Here is a 14057-nt window from a genome sequence, read left to right as displayed (position 1 = left end):
TTCCCGGGACTGTAAAGGCTGTTATATGTTTACTGTCTTCGTCGAGTGGTATTTGGAAGTATGCTTGGCTTAAGTCGATTTTTGATATGTACTGTGCTGTCCGTAGTTTGTCTAATATTGCTGTCATGTATGGTAGTGGGTATGCATCTTTTTTTGATACTGAGTTTACTTTTCTGAAGTCTAAACAGAAACGATATGTGTTATTTGGCTTTTTTATCATGACGATTGGGCTCGACCATTCACTTTCTGATGGTTCTATCACGTCTTCTCTTAACATTTTGTCTATTTCTGTGTGGATGGCTTCTCTAATTTTTGGTCATACCATATAATATCTTTGTTCTATGGGTGCGTGTCCTTGTGTGTCTATTTTGTGTTTGATTAGGTGTGTTAGGCCGAGTTGGCCTGGTAGTGTTGAGATTTTCTGCTGTATTGTCGTCCGTAGTTGTGTGTGTTGCGATTGTGTGAGTTCTTGTATTCCTGCGCATATCTGTGGTTCGGTTTCTTCGTCCGTTTGTGTGTCGTCTGTTGTGTGTGCGTTTGTGGGTATGATTTTTTGATTTGTGATTTGTGTGTTCTGTGGGTTGTCTTTTGGGGGGGTGTTTTCCGGTGGTGTGCTTGTGCTGGGTAGTGTTGGGGTTAGCGGTTTTTGTTTTATGGTTATTTTTTCTGTGTTTTCGTGTCTTTTTGTTGTTTTCGGGTGCGTTTGTTGTTTCGTTGCTTCTATTTTTTCTGCTGCTTTTGCTTGTTTTATGTGTGTTTGTGTTGATTGATGTCGTATTTTTCTTGTTTGATGTATTTGTATGTATTCTTTCAGGGGTGTTGGTAGTTGTTGTGGTCTGGCTTGCAGGTGGTAGTGTGTCTGTGGGTCGTCTATAAGTGACCATGTGTTTTCTCCATAATTTATTTGTATTCCAAATCTCATTAAGTCGCTGTTCCCAATGATACATTGCGAGCCTAGGTTTGGTATTAATCCAAAATTAATTTTTTTTGTTACGTTGCCGAGGCGTATTGGGAGTGTTACTGCTCCTTCTATCGTCACCTGTGTTCCGTTTCCCATTGTAGCTGTTCTGTCGGGCGTGTCGTCTATTGGTGTGTCTGTGTTGTGTAGTATTTGTATTACTTCTGCGCCTAGGTATAAGTGTGTTGCGCCTGTGTCTATTAATGCGTTAAATTCGTGACCGTGTATTTCGATTCTGATGTGGAATCTACTTTCAGTTCTGTTGTTATCTGTTGTCGGTGCTACTGTCTCGGGTGTGTTTGTGTTGTTTGTGGGGCTGCCCTCCACCCTTGCTGGGTCAGCCCTTACTCGTTTCCCTGGTTCTGTACCTGTGTGCATTGCCATCTGAAGTGTCCGGGTTGGTTGCAGTTAAAGCATCTGCGTGGTGTTGTGCCTGTGTTTGAGTTCGTTTGTGTTTGTTGCTGAGTGTAGTGTGGTGAGTTATACGTGATTGCGGGGTATCGAGTCTGTTGCGTGTTTTGGTTTGTTTGGTTTCGTCGTATGTTGTCTGTGAGTGCCGGTGGTATATTTGGTGTTGGGAGTATTGCTGGGCGGGGTTGTGTTTGTGCGTACTTATATGGGATGTATTGTGTGTGGTGTGTTTGGTGTGTGTAGGTTTGTTGTGGGTGTGTGTAGTTGTTTAATATTGTTTGTCTTGTGTTTTCCCATTCGATGTTTGCTTCCCATTCTTTCGCGGCTATTTTCAGTTGGTCGAAGTTCGCGAAATCGTATGGTTTTATGTATGCCTTGTATTCTATTTTCATGTTTCTGTATGCCAAGTCTAATTGTGTTCGTGGGTGGTATGGCGGTTTTAGTTGTGATAGTAGTGTTCTAAATTGTATTAGGAATTGTGTCATTTTCTGTGTTGGTCCTTGTACGTAGTTTTTGATTTTTTGTTCCAGTCTGTCCCTGTGTTGTATGTCTTGAAATGCGTGTGTAATGTCTCTTTCGAATTCTTCCAGTGTTCGCCATTTGCCTCTATTTAATCTGTACCAGTTTTTTGCGTCACCTTCGAGTATCGGGCTGAGGTTGTTGATTAATTGTGTATCGTGTATTTCGTATCCGGTTTGGTAGTCACGGAGATTTTGTAAAAATTCGTGTATGTTTTCGTTTGTATTTCCTCAGTATTTTATGTTCCATGTTTGTATTGTTTTCATTGCCATTGCTGGCTGATTCCAGTATGTACTGTTCGGGTTTGGTGTGTGGTTTTGGTGTGTCGTGTTTTGGTTGTTTGTGGAGTGTACTGACTGTGTGCTGTATAGGTGTGGATCTTCGTATTCGTTTCTGTCGCTTGGTAGTGCTCCGAGGTCTATTAGGTTTTGTATAAGACGTGTGTTACGTGTGTTGGTGGCTAAAAATGTGTCTGTTCCCGTGAAGTGTCGGTTCGTTTGATTGGTTATTACCGTGTTAGTTTGCGTGTGTGTAGGTGTTTGGCTTGTATTGTATGTTTGTGTAGGGTTTGTTGGTTCTGGGCTTTCTTGATGTTGGATTTGTGTACTATGTAAGTTGTGGGTATTCTCTATGATAGCTGCATCAATTATATTTATTGCATTTGATGAATTTATCGTGTGTCGTCTATTTATTTCCTGTGGTTGGGTCGGCGTTTGTTGGTCTCGTGTCGCGCGCGGCTCTCTCTGTGTCGAGTTGTTTTGGTTGCGTTCGGGTGTGTGTATGTCCATGTGTTCGCGCGCTAGGCCTTGCGGTTTTCTGTGTCCTTGGTCTGCCATTGTGTGTATCGTGTTTGGTAGTGTGTGTGTTCAACTGTCTTTATTCGAATTTTCGTTACTGTGTAGCTTTGTTTCGTGAGTCTATGTGTACTTTGTTAGCGTTTATTCTTGTGTTTTGTCTCTTAATTGTTTGGATTCGGGATAACAATGTGGGTAATTTACGTTGGGCGCCAATTTGTGACGGGTTTTGAGTCCGCACGAATAATGTGGAAGGGAGGAACAATTAGAGACGGGGCGATAAAGTCGGGGCTGATAGAATAGGTAAAACTTTGTGTTTATATTTTGTGAGGGGGGTACATGTATTGTGATCGGGGGGGGGGGGGGGGGGGAGCCGACTCAAAACTAATAAAGATACAAAGGGGTTGTAGACATCAACGGTGGCTGATCACGCCTCAGCCCTTAGCGTCACTTAATTCTAACTTACTGGTACGCGAGGGGGGGGGGGGGGGGTGTAGCGCCACGGGGAGTGTGAGGGAGGATGGGTCGGTATTGCGGGATGGGGTGGTGTAGGGTGACGGGGAGTGTGAGGTAGGAAGGGTCGGTATTGCGCGGGGCGGAAGGGGGGGACGATGCAGATCGGCTGTAGATTGCAGGCTAACCTGGTGTCGTCGGGGTGTCTGTGTAGCGGTGTTGAGGGGGGGGTGGCGTCTGTGGTCTCTGGTTTCCTCGGCTTCGACGTTCTCTCTCTCTCTCTCTCTCTCTCTCTCTCTCTCTCTTTCTCTCTCTCTCTCGCTCTTCCTCTTTCCTTCTGGCGGGTCACGTCACTATTTCTCGTAGGTCGCTGTCGTACTGCTGGCTGGCGCTGGGCTCAGCCGAGCGTCGGTGGGCTTCGGTTAGTTTCGGGTGTTTCCCGACGGGACGAGACTCACCCGTTCGGCTCTTCCCCGCGGGTTTGGGGTTTGTTGTGACTTGCACTCTAGGTGCAACGTCACAATACATACAACTGATATATTTTGGGTATCTCATACGAGATTAATGGGTGGGCGGGACTGATCTCTTCGGAAGAGGCGCTCATACAATCACGATTGAACTTCACTTAGGTAAGTTCGTTTAATCGTTAATTGTATTTTGCGCCTCTTCCTTCAGAGATCACATTGTAGCTGTTTAAAGCGAGTTACGGCTGTTGAGAAATTGTTATATTTATTTTTTAAACATTTTGAAATTTTCATAACATTTCAAACCAAAAACGCAGTAATGCAATAATACGCATGTAATTTTTCGCCCTGCATATTTTAAGAATCAAATAAGGTCACAAAAATAAAGCCTTAATCTCTATTACCGAGAACACCTTCAGCAAATTGGACTTCGTTTGACAAAACCTCTCGGTCGTAGAATCGACCGAAGGTTGCAGACTCCTGCGTCCAACCCGCCGTTTTTCGAATTAAATATGCGGAAAAAACATTGATCTCGACGCCGCTTATGGACAAAATCTTCTTCACCCAGCGGGATAACGTTTGAGACGTAACCTCCTTATGCGGTTTTTTGAAAGAAATGAAAAGACTTAAAATCGCGTTACGTAGATCTTTTGTTCTTTCCAAGTAAATTTCGAGAGCTGACGCTAGACATATTGACCTATCCTCTGTGAAAAACGGTAAGCGCAATACCGGTTGCTTTTTATTTGGAGCCGAAGTTTTTATTCGGTGCGGAATTTTTATCTCGTACGATTTTTCGTCGACTTTTCGGATATTACGAATATCTATTAACGAAAAAGTTTGCAGCCGATGGCCTGTCATCAACGCTAGTAGCGTTACTAGTTTCATAGAGAGTCGCTCTAACGAAAGTTCTTCATTTGAACCCCAGCTTGAAAGTAATCGTAACACAATTTGTGGGTCCCACGTCGAATCATACCGTAGCGCAGAAGGCCTTAATTTTGAAACCCCCTTAAAAAATCGTGTTATCCTGTCATCTTCACCCAAACTCGAACCAGAAATAAGTGAAAGCGCTGAACGATAACAATTGAGCGACCCATATGACGCGTTGTTTTTGAATTCTCTCGTAAGGAACGATAAAACGTCCACTGGCGAGCCCCTCAACGGATCGAGACTGGTGGTTGCACAGAAACACCACCATTTTTTTAACCCACAATCATACTGCCGGATCGTTGCATCTGTTAAAGACGCAATAAGAATGTCGATTGACTCCGTTGGGGCTTGTCTCAAGATGAACGCTTCCCTGATAGCCTGCCGGCAACCAATGTAAGTTGCTTCGACAGCGGGTGAGGGTCCCTGTTGGAAGAACGCAACAGATTAACGTTTGGTTTGAAATAAACAAGATCACCAATCAATAACGAAGAGAAAAAGGGGAACCAAGGTTGACTTTCCCAATATGGAACAACCACGATTCCTTTTGCGCGGTCCTGGCAAATTTTTCGCAAAACTCTCGAAATAATTGAAAATGTCGGAAAAGCGTAAAAAAACCATTGATTCCATTCTACGGTAAATGCATCAATCGCGAATGACTCGGGGTCCCGACGCCATGAAATATAATGCTTGCATTTCGTATTTGTTCGTGAGGCAAACAGGTCAATTCTTGGCTCACCCAACACCTTTACTATTTTTTGAAACGCATAATCCGCAAGTTCGAATTCTGTTTCGGGCTGTAATTTGCGTGACTCGTAATCTGCTTCTATATTTTCTTCCGATGCGATGTATCCCGCAACGATCCAAATATCTCTGACCTCGCACCAATCCCAAATTTGTTTCATTATATCGCTAAGATTATCGAACCGGCTGTATCCCATACGATTTATGTAAGCTATCGCGGTGGTGTTGTCGATACGAAGAAGCACGTTGCATTGTTTCTTGTGGCTTAAGAAACATTTAAGTCCGAAAAATGCGGCCACCAACTCGAGATGATTGATGTGGAACTTTAAATCATACGTGCTCTAATGTCCGTTTGCTCGTCACCCCTCGCAAGCTGCTCCCCATCCTGTACTCGAAGCGTCGGTAAAAATCTCGTAATCGAATACTGGCTCATTCAGCGAGGCACTGGCTGAGGTTATATTTACCGTCCACCAATCTATATGTTGTTCTAATTCCTCCGGAATGACCATGGTCATGTCATAATTATTATTATTTGCTTCGAGCGCTAATAATCTGACTTTTTCGAATCGTCTCATATGTATCATGCCATTTTTCATTGCTGGACAGCACGAGCCGAGAGTACCGATCCAAGATGCGAACTCACGAATCGAGCACTTTTTCATTTTCCTAAGTTTCTTCAACAGATCAAGAGATCTTTTGGTTTTTTCCTCTGGCAACTCGATTGTCATTTTTTCCGAGTCGAAAATAAGCCCTAGATATTTGCATCGTTTTTTGGGAATCTTACAACATTTTTTCTGATTGATTATGAACCGGAGTTCTTCTAAAATAGCCGTCGTAGCTTGAAAGTTTTTCGCACACTCTTTGTATGATTTCCCGATAAGCAAAATATCATCTAAATCGAAAACGGATCTAAAGCCTTGTTTTCTTAAATATGCTGCCACTGGTTTGAGTATTTTCGTAAATACGAAAGGTGCGACATTTAAACCGAACGGTAAGCAATTAAATTCGTAATATACACCGCTGTATTGGAAACGTAAAAACTTTCGAGAACTCTTGGCGATTGATACGAGGTAATACGCGTCCTTTATATCGATTGATGCCATAAAACAATTAGGCTCAATTAGCGACTTCGCCACGCGCCAATCTTCTATCTTAAAATGTTCCGCCTTTATGAATTCATTAAGTTTTTTCAAGTTTAAAATGAATCGTTGCGTACCGTCGGATTTTGGCACCTGCAAAACATTTGATAAAAACTGGTCGGATGACGGAGTAACCGTCTGTATCGCACCCTTTTCTAATAACTTTTTGATTTCGCTCTCGATTGCCAATTTCTCGTTATTTGACCAATTTGTTTTTTCCCCGATTCGGCCCTGCACAGGAAGCGATGTGAAGGGTATTTTTAACCCTCTAATCCATTCATTAATCTCGCGATCAGCCGATACTTTTGCCCATGCTCGATGAAAAAACCGTAACCGACCCGCAGATTTACGTACGTTGGAAATTAACGGCGTCTGTCCGGGAACCGCGTCTTTCGAGGATATGTTTTCTTCGGTACCGGGCCGAACTTGTCGTTCGTCGGTTTCTTTGGCCCGCTCGACGTCCAATTCCTCTTGCGCATTAACTGTCGCTTCGCCGGCGGGCCCCTCTGGCTTTTTGAATCCTTGAATTTTGATGGTTTTTCCCGTTGGATAAGGTCCTTTGATGCACGCTCAATCGTCTTTGCAGTCTTTATTTTTTCTTCCAGATTTTCCCCGAACAGGAAACCGTCGACTGTCGAGCCCGTCAAGATTTCTCTAACGGATGAATTGAGATTCGCGAGGATTAAACTCTTGCGAATTTCTGATTCCTCCCTCTGGAGAAAAGCCAGGAGTCTTCCTATGTCGCTCTCAATTTCTAGCCGTTCGAGTTTATCTGGACTGTCCGATTTTAAAGTAATCGCGGTAGCTTTTCCGTTGGCTGCCATGCAGGCAGCGATGCGCTCTTGTTTTTCCGTAATACGCTTGTCTCTTGTTTTGACATTCTCCTGTATTGCAGCAATAACCTCCGAATTTAGCACTGGGGCAGCTATGAATCCGCAAGTTTCGGGAATATTATATTTTTCCACTAGGTTCTTGTTTTCCTCGTTAGAAATCCCTTTTTTAAAGATCTCTTTCCAACGAATGACAATATCCTTGTGCAATGCAGGGGCCTTTTTCTGGTCCGGTTCCAAACGCGGTACAATAACGTTTAATACGTCCTCTCTAAGGTCAACTTCATGATCAGGCTGGTTTTCACTGTCCGTTGCGGTCACGCTCGCGTGTTGTTCCCTATCGACCGGGGCTGTTGTTTCGGCCCCCAGTGCGCCCGCTGGCAACTGCTCGGTATCTATTTCCACCTCGTCATTTTCCTGAGTCCGTGTCGGAAATTCCTCTCGCTCTTCCTCCGACTCCTGCGGAAGTTGTTGTGAGCCCTGGCCAATTTCACGCGAGTGACTCCGCTCTGAGCGACGGGAATGACCCGAGCGACTACACCGTGAGCCACGCCACTCTGAGCGACTTCGCTCTGAGCGACGATAATGACCCGAGCGACGAGAATGACCCGAGCGCCGACAATGATACGAGGGACTACGCTCTGAGCGAGGAGAATTACCTGAGCGGCTACGCTCTGAGCGACGAGTGTGACGCGAAGATCTTCTCAAACGTCGTGATCGACTGATGTCGTATCGTGAGCGATTTTCAGGAGACCGGCCGCGACGATCTGACCTTCGTCTGCATTCGCCGTTTCTCCTGTGACGGATTCGAGAGCGATCCCGACGATGGGGCGAACTCGATCTATAACCTGAAAGGTAAACGGGCAAATTGCCAATACTTGCCTTACATCGTCTTTAAATTGTTCAATTTTTCATTAAAAGGAAAAATTTCATTTCCGAGGGTCAGACCCAGGAAACTGAACAATGCATGTTGCATTCCTTCGTCAGACGAAGGCGTGCGCCCCGGTCAGACCGAAGGCACGCGGCCGAGCAATCAAATCGCTGGCATAGCAGCAAGGTGTCGAGACCAACAAATCTTTGTCAGTAATTGATCTTTCAGAAAGAGTCAATTTTCGTGGTGGTCATTTTCGCCCCGTAAGCACAGATTAAGATCTTCTCCACTTACGTTTTTTATTTTTCCGGTTAATATTTGTCACCATTCCTCTTAGTCTCTCAGCGAAGACCTTCTTTTTCTTTTCCCTTGACGGTGAATGATCGTCTCGAATGATTCCTCTTCTTTCCCATTTCTTTTTGACTTTTTGCGTTTTTATTAATATTTCACGTGTGACGACGTTGACACAAAGCGAAAGAATGAGAATAAACAACGGAGCAGGATATGGATTGCATAGCAACCCGGGAAAAAAGCTTGCTTTAAAACTTGTGGCGACAAATGAGGCAAGTGAGGGGTACTACAATTTGATCTCTGAAGGAAGAGGCGCAAAATACAATTACTATACGCGCTTCCCCGCGTCGCACAGTGGGCTGAATCGCTGAAAAAGTCGGCAAAAGTACACCAAGGTTGTGATTGTGACGAAATTCTGTGTTTATATGTTTTCGAGGTCGCTAATCACGAATCTGAAGTCGAATTTGCAAAATTCAAAATGGCGGATCCAATATAATATGAGTAAAACGGCTCGTACTTATGTTTTCCAGGTTTTTGAAAATGAATGTCATATCAACATTCTAAATTCCTGAGTCAAAATGGTTTCTCAAGGTTACACTTAGTATATCCAGGTTTTACTTGGTGGTTTGTCATGAATAGTAACCAAAAAAAAAAGAGTACAAAGCGTGGCTTGATGAAATATGAGACATGTATTTCAAACATTTTTATGTATTTGAAACGGTACAAGTCATCGTCAATATATACTAAAATACCTACATCTAAACTATTCGCATCCATCGTCATCCTCTCCCACGTCCACAGAACCATCAGAACAAATCCAATGAAATTTTGTGGTGTAGGTCGGCCATATTGGATCCGCCATTTTGAATTTTGCAAATTCAACTTCCGATTCGTGATTAGCGACTTCGAAAACGTATGGACGCAAAATTTCGTTACAAACACAACATTGGCGTACTTTTACCGACTTTTTCAGCGATTCAGCCCACTGTGAGCTGCTGTGGGAACTCGGCCGTGCCGGGCCGTGCGGACCACGCACGATAACGAGAAAAATGGCCGTGATCTGGAATATGAAACATTTGATTAAAAATTACGAAACTAAACACTATTCTGCATATACTCAAGCTTCAAATTACGCAGGATAATTTGGGATCATAACTTTTTCGCTAATTTTCGATCAAGATGTTGAAACAATAATGCAAGTTACAGGGGATTTTTCGTCTCTACGTTTCGGACATACAATTATCGAAAAAATAGGTAGTTAATGCATAAATATATTCTACATACCTCCAGGAACATCCTCCATGTCGCACATGACAAACAACATTTTAATAAAAATTTACCGGCACTTTCAATACTGCGTTTCTTTTGAGCAGCGTCAGGTCGCAATGGTTACTGTCGCAACGGTGCACTTTGAACAACTGTTGTAGTCCAAATACCTAAGTCAGCACTCTGCCCTTCCGAAAACTAGCTAAGGATCGCCTTCCCTTGAATATATTTCAAAACCAACTCTGCCCGCCAACTTTGAAATTTCGACTTTTGTCGACTTTTTTGGCGATTCAGCCCACTGTGCATCGGCCGTTCTGCCCCCACTACTCAACCGCTTTCACGAGCTCGTCCGTTTCCAGTCACGTTGGCAAGTATATTTCGTCTATTTCGCAGCATTTTGACGCAAAATGAAAATATACGTTTTGTAGTACTATACTTCTACTTTCAAAATCTGTTTGGAGAATTGAAATCGGATGATCCGTAACGAATCCAAGCACACGGCGAGATGGTGCAAAAAAAAATTCGAATGGCAATTATGGAAAAACTAATTATCTGACAGCGCCTGGGTTCATTTGCTACTATCTCGCGGAGAGCTTGCGCTACAACTTGAAAAATGGCAACGTTATACATTTTTAAAAAAACGCTGATTTTTACGGTTTTTCCGGTTTATTTCCATTAATAATAATCCGATCGAGTCATTTCAGAGCTCATTTTCTTTGTCTTTTTATTATCTACAATTCGTTTATCAAAAGCATTAAGGTTGCTTCATAAGTTTTGATTTTACAAGCGAAAAAGGAAAAAACACACGATTTTTTGCTTTTAAATGTCTATAAAAAATGATTGAATGATAGTTGCGAGTAAGAAACATGACAGAATATAACTATGGACTGTCTTTCGTGTAATGGCATAGTCGGTATCCTGATACTACTTTGTCACAGAATCACCAATTTTCTGCTCTATTGGTTGGCCTACTACCCGTCGAAAATATTATGATATATCGCTCCTTCTCACGATGAGATTCGGTTCATACTTACGTTTATAGATTTTTACAGCGTTCGTTCAACCTTGTATCAATGTGATCGATACACGGACAACCGAAATATACCACTTGTACGCCTTACATAGATATTGAATTATTCGATTTCATTTTCTGCTCAGAAACACGTTCAAGCTGGCAAAATTGTTCTTGCCATTTTCTATTCGGCGCATATTGTAAACAGTTTCTCACAAAGGTATTGAGTACAATACGAAAATTACTCTGAAAACTTAGCTGCATAATTCTTTCTTTTCTTTTTGCAGTGTGTCGCTGATAACCAAAAATAACAACAGTAGTCAAGAATATCATGTGTCAGTCATCATTTGCGTAGAGGCGGTCCTTTATACTGGGCGCATTGGAAATGCCATCAAACGTTCCGAAACCAAACATTTAATTAAACCTGGCGTTGTGGAAGAAATAAATTTGAGCGTATCTTGGGAAGAGTATGGGCCACGATTACTGGATCAATGTGCCTTCAACATTACCTGTCTTGCCAGTGTTCAGGAAGGCAACTTTGAATATTTTGCTCAAGACGATTTTCGCGTGCGGAAGCCAGACATTAAAATTCAGGTATGACATTTTTGGACCACCAACCTCGGTTCTAATGCTGGGCTATGAATCATCATGGAAATAATATCATGACTTCGATTAAAATTGCAGACTTTACGCAACATTAATCTCGTATAACAAATTCGTTACGCATTTTTATTTTTCTGGACCATTGACAACATTTCACTACCTGAAAATTTTGATGCCTCATACCCGAAACGGTTTTTATATCATGAACCACTGTGTAATCTCATGATCCACGGAATTTTTGATTTTCTTTTTTTTTTTATCTTTTGCAATTAAAACTTGCCAGATTTTTTTCTAACTTAAATTGATCAGGGTTAAATCATGTTACACTACCTTAAATTGAAATTGCAGTGTATTTGCTTTATTAAATGAATAATACAAAGTACGTAATATATATTGGAGTTCGTTGACGTTGGGCGCCAATTTGTGACGTGGATTTTTCCCGCTCCTCGGTCACTCGGAGAAAATGACCGAGAACTTACCGCGTGCACAATAATTTGGCGTCCACGATGTACCCTGGATCTAAAACAATCGCGAAGTTTTGTTGAGCGCCTGGCGTGATCAACACGCCTTGAAATCATTAATGCGCTATACCGCAACCATGGACTCGGTATCTCAGTACCGCTGAGAGGGAAGGGGTAATTTTTGGGTAAAGAGAGATACGAAACACGTACGCCAACACGTTACTTTACGAAGCAATGGTAAAATCAACTAATATATTTTCTTCCACTGAGAATACTAACAACAAAAAAAATATACAAAAGAAAAATAATAATTATTCAAACGTCGCTCACTGCGACTCAAAATACAAACGAGAAATAATAAGGCCACAGTCGCTCATCACGATTTGAACTGCTAGACACTAGAAATTATAATTCGTAATTCGCTATTCGCGATTCAAACTCAACTACTTAGATTTAACGAGCAAAAGAAAAAAAAATAATATAACAGAGAAAAAAAAAGAAAATTAAATGACTAAATCCGGATGACCTCTTATTCCTACTTGCGCTAGTCGCTGCCTTAATAATAAAGCATATCTCCAAAACAAAAAAAATCTTGCTCGACGCGCTAGCCGCGATCGTTAATCGATCTAGAAAATTTTTTATTCCTACGGGCGCTAATCGCCACTTTACTGCCAAACAATAATTCAAAAACCCAAAACAAGGAAGGTAACTCGATGCGCTAACCGCGACCAATTGATAAATCCAGAAAGGTTTTTTATTCATGCCTAATTATAACGTGTTATTACGCATCCGAGCTCAAGTCGTAGTCGTCATTCCCGAAAAGTCCACAAACCGTCCCGCTAATCCGAGCGTCTACGCACTACGATACGCGACCTACACGAGAGGTGACATTTTTTTCATATGCAGACTCGACGAGACCCTGTGCAGCGGAATTTGGCTACACTCACTTTCCAACCGAAATTGACTCAACTCTAAACCGTGGCTCTACTTGAGACTTTACAGGAACCAAAGTGACTCTACGCGTTATCGCGACAACTCAGGCTACGGCCATCAACAAGGAGATCGGCAAACAAATTTCGAGTGCTACTCTAACTCAATCAGGAATTGGCCAACCGTTCACCGGTGCGCCGATCTAAATTGCATTCAAAATGCGTTCGCAAAGAATCAAAAGCGCTTACCGCTCCGTAACCACATCAAGAACTCGCCAACTCCCGTTTCGGCCATGGCACACACACTTTAAGGATGTTTTTTTTTTTTGAATTTCTCTCAAACTCGACTGTCGCGAAATGTCGCCAGGACTCAAGTGACGAGCTCCGCAACTCGGAGCCGCAATTCGAACATGCCTCGAACATACGCGCTATCCGTGGTCAAAATTCTCCCGCTCTAATTGGCGTTCTCGTTACGAAATTCGTATAGCCTAACTTATCGCTAACGTTGACTCCCGTTGTCGCGGGATGCTGATTGAAGGTCCAGTCTCCGGTATCCCGTATTCCGACAGTGGCGTGGTGACGACTTCGCCTGACGTCAGCGGGGTGAGGGGAAAGCTACGACTCGCCGGCCACCAACGGGAATCTCGTCTGCCTTGGGTTCCATCGCGGCAGAGCTCTACGTTGACGCTCTCTCCGTAGCCTCGTGCGAGGCCGTCTTTCCGTCGCGATCCGTCGCGACTCCAATCCGGTAACGTCGTTCGAATTTGCCGCCGATCCCGTGAATGATCCCGCAGTTACTCGAAACAAAAAAAATAAACAAAAATCCTGAAAAATCGTCTTCGCCAGACCGAAAATTGTTCCCTTTCAGAGTCTCGAATGCGTGACCGTTGTTCTGGCGCTCTTCTTTGAAATGATTAGCGGTCTTATCCGCGGGATCCCTAATCTCGAGTTTCATCCAGGGTTCGAGGAGCCGTTTGGAACGCGCATCAAAAATGCCACGTTACAGTACATACATAATACAGTGAAATCGATCGTATACAACTCAATCACACATATGCTTTCGTTCACGTACGGTACGCAACTGACTACACCTGCGCACTTGCGTTATCTCTCACTGTAGTTCCCCCCGTCGCGTCGCCCACCATACACATCGATGTGTCGATCGACACGTTTATCGACCCATATTATTGATATTATAATACATCACAATTTCCTCTTCCTTAACAAGATGCTTTTTAATTTCCCCGTTTCTTATTAGCTAAGGGGCCATCCATAAATTACGTCACACGAATTTTAGAACTTTTAAACTCCTCCCCCCATCCTTGTCACAGGTTGTCACATGTTTATAACCTCCTCCCCCCTGATGTGACGTCACAAATTTTTCAAAC

The 14057-nt window shown here is 43.0% G+C and overlaps 1 protein-coding gene and 1 long non-coding RNA gene across 3 annotated transcripts in view; one reads left to right on the top strand and one right to left on the bottom strand.

Moving 5' to 3' along the window:
• The window catches only part of LOC124299423 (annulin), a 424310-nt gene that overhangs the window by 352084 nt on the left and 58169 nt on the right, over positions 1–14057 (top strand). For both annotated transcript variants that reach the window (XM_046752645.1, XM_046752736.1), the window contains exon 9: positions 10964–11270. In XM_046752645.1, coding sequence (XP_046608601.1) covers positions 10964–11270 — 307 coding nt within the window. The remainder of the gene's footprint in view (positions 1–10963; positions 11271–14057) is intronic.
• On the bottom strand, positions 7654–12535 carry LOC124300353 (uncharacterized). Its single transcript, XR_006907203.1, has 3 exons — positions 12526–12535; positions 11748–11753; positions 7654–7771 (listed from the first exon to the last, which is right to left on the bottom strand). It is a non-coding gene; the product is annotated as an uncharacterized LOC124300353 (long non-coding RNA).

Source organism: Neodiprion virginianus, chromosome 1 (assembly GCF_021901495.1).
Source record: "Neodiprion virginianus isolate iyNeoVirg1 chromosome 1, iyNeoVirg1.1, whole genome shotgun sequence".
Taxonomy (NCBI): Eukaryota; Metazoa; Arthropoda; class Insecta; order Hymenoptera; family Diprionidae; genus Neodiprion; species Neodiprion virginianus.
The sequence above is the reverse complement of the archived record's forward strand: the minus strand, read 5'-3'. Positions and strand labels throughout refer to the sequence as shown.